This window comes from Penaeus vannamei, chromosome 24 (assembly GCF_042767895.1).
Source record: "Penaeus vannamei isolate JL-2024 chromosome 24, ASM4276789v1, whole genome shotgun sequence".
Lineage (NCBI taxonomy): Eukaryota > Metazoa > Arthropoda > Malacostraca > Decapoda > Penaeidae > Penaeus > Penaeus vannamei.
In genome coordinates this window covers 34,422,407-34,429,906 of record NC_091572.1, presented here as the reverse complement: position 1 = coordinate 34,429,906, position 7,500 = coordinate 34,422,407, and the positions used below count along the sequence as shown (strand labels likewise).

At 46.0% G+C, this 7,500-nt stretch overlaps 1 protein-coding gene across 1 annotated transcript in view; it reads right to left on the bottom strand.

Annotated features, from left to right (window-relative positions):
- The window catches only part of LOC138866166 (vasodilator-stimulated phosphoprotein-like), a 5,160-nt gene extending 1,450 nt beyond the window's left edge, over positions 1-3,710 (bottom strand). Inside the window, exon 1 of the mRNA XM_070138098.1 lies at positions 3,624-3,710. Coding sequence (XP_069994199.1) covers positions 3,624-3,710 — 87 coding nt within the window. The remainder of the gene's footprint in view (positions 1-3,623) is intronic.
- Positions 3,711-7,500: the final 3,790 nt, after the last annotated feature.

Genomic DNA, 7,500 nt, shown 5'->3' with positions numbered 1-7,500 from the left:
ATCATCATTATTCCTTATCATCATAATCAGTAATTTCTTCATTAATCCTCACATAATAACTTCTCTTATCTGCATTATAGGCATTGATAATGTTCATATCTTTAGCAACACTATCTTTGTTATCGCTGTTGTCGTTTATGGTGATAACGTGGTTATTGTTATTGTTATCCTATTAGCAGTGTTGTCAAGATATATTTTAGTGCCATTAAATAATTATCATTAAATTACCAACAATCCACCATGTAATTAATCAAATACATAAATACATTGCCTGTTCAAGGAAGATTAGTACAGGTTATTGCAATCGTGTTGACTATGATGATAATTATATCAATATATATATATATATATATATATATATATATATATATATATATATATATATATATATATATATATATATACACACACACACACACACAAACACACAGACACACACACACACACACACACACACACACACACACACACACACACACACACACACACACACACACACACACACACACACACACATATATATATATATGTATATATATATATATATATATATATATATATATATATATATATATGTATGTATATGTGTATATATATGTATGTATGTGTATGTGTCTATACGTATAGAGAAGTAGAAAGATAGATAAAGGAAGGAATTGCATATCTCGCATGCAACGATGCAACTTCTAGGTCTTGTAAACCGTCATTTCCCTCTCCTCTCCCCCACCCTCTTCCTTTTCTCTCCATTATCTTCCTTTTCTTTCTTTTCCTCCATTTCCATCCTTACCTCTCCCCCCACCCCCACCCCCAAAGTCTTCAGAGATAAACGAAACCCCAAAAATAAACAAAACAAGAAGAAATAAAAATCAGCACAAAAACAAAATATTATAAAAAATAACGTAAAAGCTAAACCATTTTCCCCAAAGAAAACCTTAAAAAGAAAGAAAGAAAGAAAAAAAGAAAAACGAAAGACAAAAAAAAAAAAAAAAAAAAAAAAAAAAATCCTCCAAGCCTTAAAAGCCCGGTTCCTCCCCCCAGTCCTTCCCCATCTTAGGGGGAGGTGACGCCCGGAGGAGGAGTCGTTCATTACATGCTATTAGGGCCGTTCTGTAGCGGGCCGTGAGGAGGGCGCCTCCCTTCAGAAGTCCTCTTGGTGAGTTGGTGTCGTGAGGTCGTGAATGCAGTGGTAATGGCGGGTCAACTGAGACACCCACTTGGCTCCTTCAGGTTCTCTGCTTCTCCCCTCCTCCTCCTCCTCCTCTTGCTGTTACTACTCTTACTCATGTCTGTTCTTCCTCCGTCTGGTTATCTTTCTCCTTCTTACCCCTTCCTCCTCATCTTTCCCCTCCTTCTCTTCCCCTTCTTACCCCTTCCTCCTCCTCCTCCTCCTCTTGCTGTTACTACTCTTACTCATGTCTGTTCTTCCTCCGTCCGGTTATCTTTCTGCTTCTTCTCTTTCTCCTCCTCCTCATCTTTCTCCTCCTTCTCTTCCCCTTCTTACCCCTTCCTCGTCTTCCTCCTCTTTCTCCTTCTTTTTTCCCCTTCTTATCCCTTCCTCCTTCTCCTCCTCCTCTTTCTCCTTCTTCTTTTCCCCTTCTTATCCCTTCCTCCTCCTTCTCCTCTTTCTCCTTCTTTTCCTCTTCTGACCCCTTCCTCCTCCTCCTCTTTCCCCTTCTTACCCCTTCCTCCTCCTGCTCATCTTCTTCCTGCTCCTCCTCCCCTTCTTACCCCTTCCTCCTCCTCCTTCTCTTCCTTCTGCTCCTCCCCTTCATACCCCTCCTTTTCCCTATCATCCCCCTCCTCCTCTTCCTCTTTTTCCACCTCTTCCCACTACTCTTCTCCCTACTCCCTCTCCTCCAGCTTTCTCCCTGCTCATACATTTTCTTCCTGTTTTCCTGGCCATTCTTACTTTACTTCTTCCTAATTATTTGTTCCCTCCCTATCCTCTTTTCCCTGTTATTCCTCCTTTAGTCACTTCCTCCGTCATCCTACTTTCCTTCAGTTCTCCTTTTTTTCCTACTTCCATACTTACTCCTCGTCTCTTCTCCATTCCCCCTTCCATCTCTTGCTTCTTTCCTCTCTTTCTTCCCTCATGCATTCCTCCTCCCTTTCACCCCATGCACCTCTTAACCTCGCTCTTTCTCTCTCCTTCTTCCCCCTTACATTCCTCGTTTCTTTCTCCCTCCTTTCCAGTCTCATTCTTTCCTTCTCGTTTTTTTTCGCTTCCTCCATTCTCCTTTTCTCGGTGCTCCTCCTCCCTCCTTTATTTTTTCGCTCTCCTTTACCTTCCCTATATCTCCTTACTCCCTTATTTTCTTCCCCATCCTCTCTCTCCTTCCTCCTTTTCTCTCTCACTCCTCCCTTCCTGCTATCAATCTCCCTTTTCTCTCCTTCCTCCCTCCTTCCCTTCTTTCCTTCCTCCTTTCTTTACTCCTCCCATCCTGTTATCAATCTCCCTTTTCTCTCCTCCTCCCTCCCTCCCTTCCTTCTTTACTCCTCCCATCCCGTTATCAATCTCCCTTTTCTCTCCTCCTCCCCCCTCCCTCCCTCCCTTTCTCCCTTCCTTCCTTCTTTACTCCTCCCATCCTGTTATCAATCTCCCTCTTCTCTCCTCCCTCCCTCCCTCTCTCCCTTCCTTCCTTCCTTGCTTCCTCCTATCTACCTCATACTCTCACTCCCACTTCTCTCATAAAAAAAAAAATATATGATCACCACAACTATTCCTCTAATCCCTTATCCCCTTATTCTTGTCCATCCCTTCATCCTCTTCTCCTCTTACCTCATCCCTTGTGTGTACCGCAGGAGGAGTGTATGCTGAAGGACACTCGGAGATCACTATACTCCTGCTGTCCATTCATACGCTCTCTTGTGGTATTAATAGTGAATTAATGGTGTGGATTATGGTCCCTATTTCCAGCATGGTTTTGGCTCTTTTATCTGGTATACATACATACACACTCGTATGGGTGTGTGTGTCAATATACATATATACATACGTACATTGGTATACATACATACACACTCGTATGGGTATGTGTGTCAATATACATACATACATACATACATTGGTATACACACATATGCACTCGTATGGGTATGTGTGTCAATATACATATATACATACATACATTGATATATACACATACACACTCGTATGGGTATGTGTGTCAATATACATACATACATACATATATTGGTATACACACATACGCACTCATATGGGTATGTGTGTCAATATACATACATACATACGTACATTCATGCATATTTACATGCATTCGTACATACTTACATGCATACAAACATGCATCCATACATACTCGTGCATTCGTACATGTATATAAGAAAAAAATATAGACACAAGGAGAAAAAAAAAATAAAAAATAAAACAATAAAACGAAAGAGAGAGAGAAAAAAAAACGAGAGACTTTCCCATAAAGCAGAACAAAGCTGTTTTGCCGAAGGAAGAGAAAAGCAAAGTTAGAGGAAGCAAAAAAGAATAACAAAAATAAAATAGATAAATAAATAAAAAAGTAATAAAAAAATAATAATGATAATAAAAATAAATAGATAAAATAAAATAAAAAAAGATAAAGGGTTTTCGGAAAGGGTGCGCTACTCACCTGTTCCGTTTCCAGGTGTGTTGCCATCCTAGAGTTAGGTCCGAGGACTTCGCTTCCCTCGTCTCGTGAGGAGTAAGGACCACGCATAACCTCGGGGGGGGGGGGGTGAGAGAGGGAGAGGGAATAAAAAAGAGGAAGAGGGGAGAGAGGAGACGAAGAGAGAGAGGGAGTAGAAGAGAGGAGAGAGAGGGGAAGAGGAGAGGGAGAGGGAATAGAAAACAGGAAGAAGGGAAAGAGAGAGAAAAGAAGAGAGGAGAAAGAGAAGGAGAGAGAGGGGAAGGGGAGAGGAAGAGGGAATAGAAAAGAGGAAGAGGTGAGAGGGAGAGAAAGAGTGGAAGAGAGGCAAAAGGGGAGGAGAGAGAGGGGAAGGGGAGAGGGAGAGGGAATAGAAAAGAGGAAGAGGGGAAAGAGAGAGAGTAGAAGAGAGGAAAAAATGAAGGAATGAGGGGCAGAGGAGAGGGAGGGGAAGAGGTGAGAGGAAGAGGGGAGAGCGAGAGAGAGAGTAAAAGAGAGGCGAAAGGGAAAGAGAGAGGGACAGAGGAGAGGGAGGGGAAGAGGAGAGAGAAGGGGAGTAGAAAAAAAGAAAGAGGTGAAAGAGGAGAGAGGGGAAGAAGAGAGAGAGGGAGAGTATAAAAGAGGAAAGGAAAGAGGAGACAGGGAAGGGGAGTAGAAAAGAGGAAGAGGGAAGAGATAAGGAGAGAGTGTCAGAGGAGAGGACAGGGAAATAGAAAAGAGGAACAGGTGAGAGTGGAAAGAGAAGGAGAGACTGGAAGAGGAGAGAAAGGAGAAAGGGGTGGGATGGGAAGGATGAGGAATGTAGGAGAAGAAAAGAGGAGAGAGGCGAGAAAAAGGGAGAGAGGAGAGGAGGAGAGGAAAGAAGGAGAGTTGGGAAAGGAAGGAGGAAAAGGGGGACGGGGAATGAGTGGATAGGAAAGGGAAGGATAGGGAGAAGGAGGAAGTGGAGAAGAGGGGAAAAAGAAGAAGAAATGGAAGGAGAAGAAAGGCAGTAAAAATGTGTAAGAGTTATGGAAAAAAAAGAAAAATAGATAAATCAACGAATAAAAAACGAAGTAGAGAAGAGGGGGAAAAGAAAAAGAAATGGAAGGAGAAGAAAGTGAGAAAAAAGTGTGAGACATGAAAAAAGAAATGAATCAACGAATGAAAACGAGAAACACAAGGAAAGGGGGAAATAAGGAGGAAGAGAGAGACAGAGCGGAACCTTGAAATGAAGTTTCCTCCCACCTTCCCCTCATTTTCCCCTCACGCCCCTCCTCACCCCTTCATTTTCATCTCTTTCTGTACTTCTAAATGTCTTTAATGTCTTACCTCCTCTCCCTGAACCCCGTTATAACCCCCTCCTCCCCTCTAGGCCTCCCTCGCTCTCTCCCCTTATCCTCTTCTCCTCCCCATCCACCTATTCCCTCCCCTCTCCCTCTCCTTTTCCCCACGGCCTCTCCATCTCCTACCTCCCTTCATACCCCCTACCCCTTACCCACAAATCCACCCAACCCTCCTCTCCTCCTTCCCCAAATCAACCCCCCACCTTCCCCCTACTCATCCCTACCCCCTAACCCCAAATCCACCCCTCCTCTCCCTAACCACCCCTACCCCTTTCCCCAAGTCCACCCAAACCCCCATCCCTCTCCCTTCTTCCCTTCCCCTTCCCCTCTCTCCCTTCCCTCCCCTTCCCCCTCTCCCTACCCCTACCCCCAATTCCCACCCAACCTTCCCCCCTCTCCCTTCCTCCCCCTCCCCTTCCCCCTCTCTCCCTTCCTCCCCTTCCCCCTCTCTCCCTTCCTCCCCTCCCCCTTCCCACCCATACCCCTTCCTCCCCTCCCTCCCCCTCCCTCTCCCTCCCTCCCTCTCCCCTCCCCTTCCTCCCCCTCCCTCTCCCTTCCTCCCCTCCCCTCCCCCCTCTTCCCCACCTCTTGCAAGATTGCGAAAGAGGCGACCCCTTGTGGACGTGGCGAGGCGCAGTGTGAACGTGCCTAAGCTTCCGAGGCCTTCCGAGGAGCCGCTCCTGTCGGTGTATTTACCCGTCGGAGGAGCTGAGGGGAAGGAAGGAGAGAGAGAGAGGTGGGGGGATGAGGAGAGAGGGGTGGGGAGGGAGGAGGAGAGAGGGAGGGGGGGAGAGAGAGTGGGGAATGGGAGAGAGGGGGGAATGGGAGAGAGGGAAGGAAGGAGAGAGAGAGGGGGAAAAGGGGGAGGAGAGAGGGGGGAATGGGAGAGAGGGAAGGAAGGAGAGAGAGAGGGGGAAAAGGGGGAGGAGAGAGGGGATAGAGAGAGAAGAGGAGAGAGGGTAGGAGAAAGGCGAGAGAAAGGGGGGAGAGAGGGGAAAGGAGGAAGAAGAGAGAGAGAGAGAGAGGGGGGAAGGAGAGAGAAAGAGAAGGAGAGAGAAGAAGGAAAAAAGGGGAAAGGTAAAGGTGAGAGACAGAGGGAAAGGATGACAGAAGGGGGAAAGAGGCGAGAGAGAGAGAGGGAAGAGGAAGGGGGGGAAAACGTGGAAAGGAAGAGAGAGAGAGAGAGAGAGAAAAGGAAGGAGAGAATGGGTTAGAGATGAGAGAGGGGAAGGAAGAGGCAAGAATGAGAGAGAGCGAACAAAAGGGGAGAGAAGAGTGAAAAGGAAGGATGAGAAAGGGAAAAAGGAAAGGAATGGGGAAATGATAAGAGAGGGGAAAGGGGAAGCGAGAAAAAAAATGTGTAAAAGGGAGCCGGAAAGAGAGACAAGGAAAGGAGGAAGGAATAAGGAGGAATAAGGATAGCGAAGAAGGAAAAGAGGGAAATGAGAAAGGGGGCGGAGGCGGGGAGAGAAAAGGGAATGGGGAAAATGGACAAAGAGGAGAGGGGAAGAAGCGGATGAGGGGAAGAAGGACAAGTATAAGAAAGACTAAAAGGGGAGGAAAATAGGGAAAGAATAAAACGTAGAGAAAGAGGAAGCGAAAGGAGAGAGAGAGAGAGAGAGCGGATGGGAAGGAAGATTAGGAAGAAGGCAAAGGCAACGAAGAGAGAAAATATGAGAGAAGGGAAACAGAGGGAGAAGGAGGAAAGAAAGAAGAGAAACAAAAGAAAGAGAAACGAGGAAGAGGAGAAACAAAAAGTTGATGAGAGGCGAAAGAGGATAAAAAGGAAGACGGTGAAAAAAATAAACAAGAAAGATAGGAAAAGGAAAACTGTGAAAGATCAAAGAAGCAGAAAATAAAATGAGAGAGGAAGGAGGATAGAAAGAGGAAAGAGAGAATAAAGGAGGGAATAGAGAATAAAGAGAAGGCAAAGATTAAAAAATAGAAGGATGAAGATAAAAAAAACGTCTTTTTTATCACTCCTTTTACTCCCTTTCTCTCGTCTCTACATCATTACCATCCCTCTCCTCTCCTCTTCCCCGTCTCTCCTCTCCTATCGCCTTCTCCTCTCCTCTTCCCCGTCTCTCCTCTCCTATCGCCCTCTCCTCCTCCTCTTCCCGTTTCTCCTCTCCTATCATCCCTTCCTCCTTCTCCTTCTCTCCTCTTCCTCTTTTCTCCTCTCCTATCGCCCTCTCCTATCATTCCTTCCTCCTCCTCCTTCTCTCCTCTTCCCCGTCTCTCCTCTCCTATCATCCCTTCCTCCTCCTTCTCTCCTCTTCCCCCTCTCTCCTCTCCTATCGCCCTCTCCTCCTCCTCTTCCCGTTTCTCCTCTCCTATCATCCCTTCCTCCTCTTCTTCTTTTCTCCTCTTCCTCTTTTCTCCTCTCATATCACCCTCTCCTATCATCGCTTCCTCCTCCTTCTCTCCTCTTCCCCCTTTCTCCTCTCCTATCGCCCTCTCCTCCTCCTTTTCCCGTTTCTCCTCTCCTATCATCCCTTCCTCCTCCTCCTTCTCTCCTCTTTCCCGTCTCTCCTCTC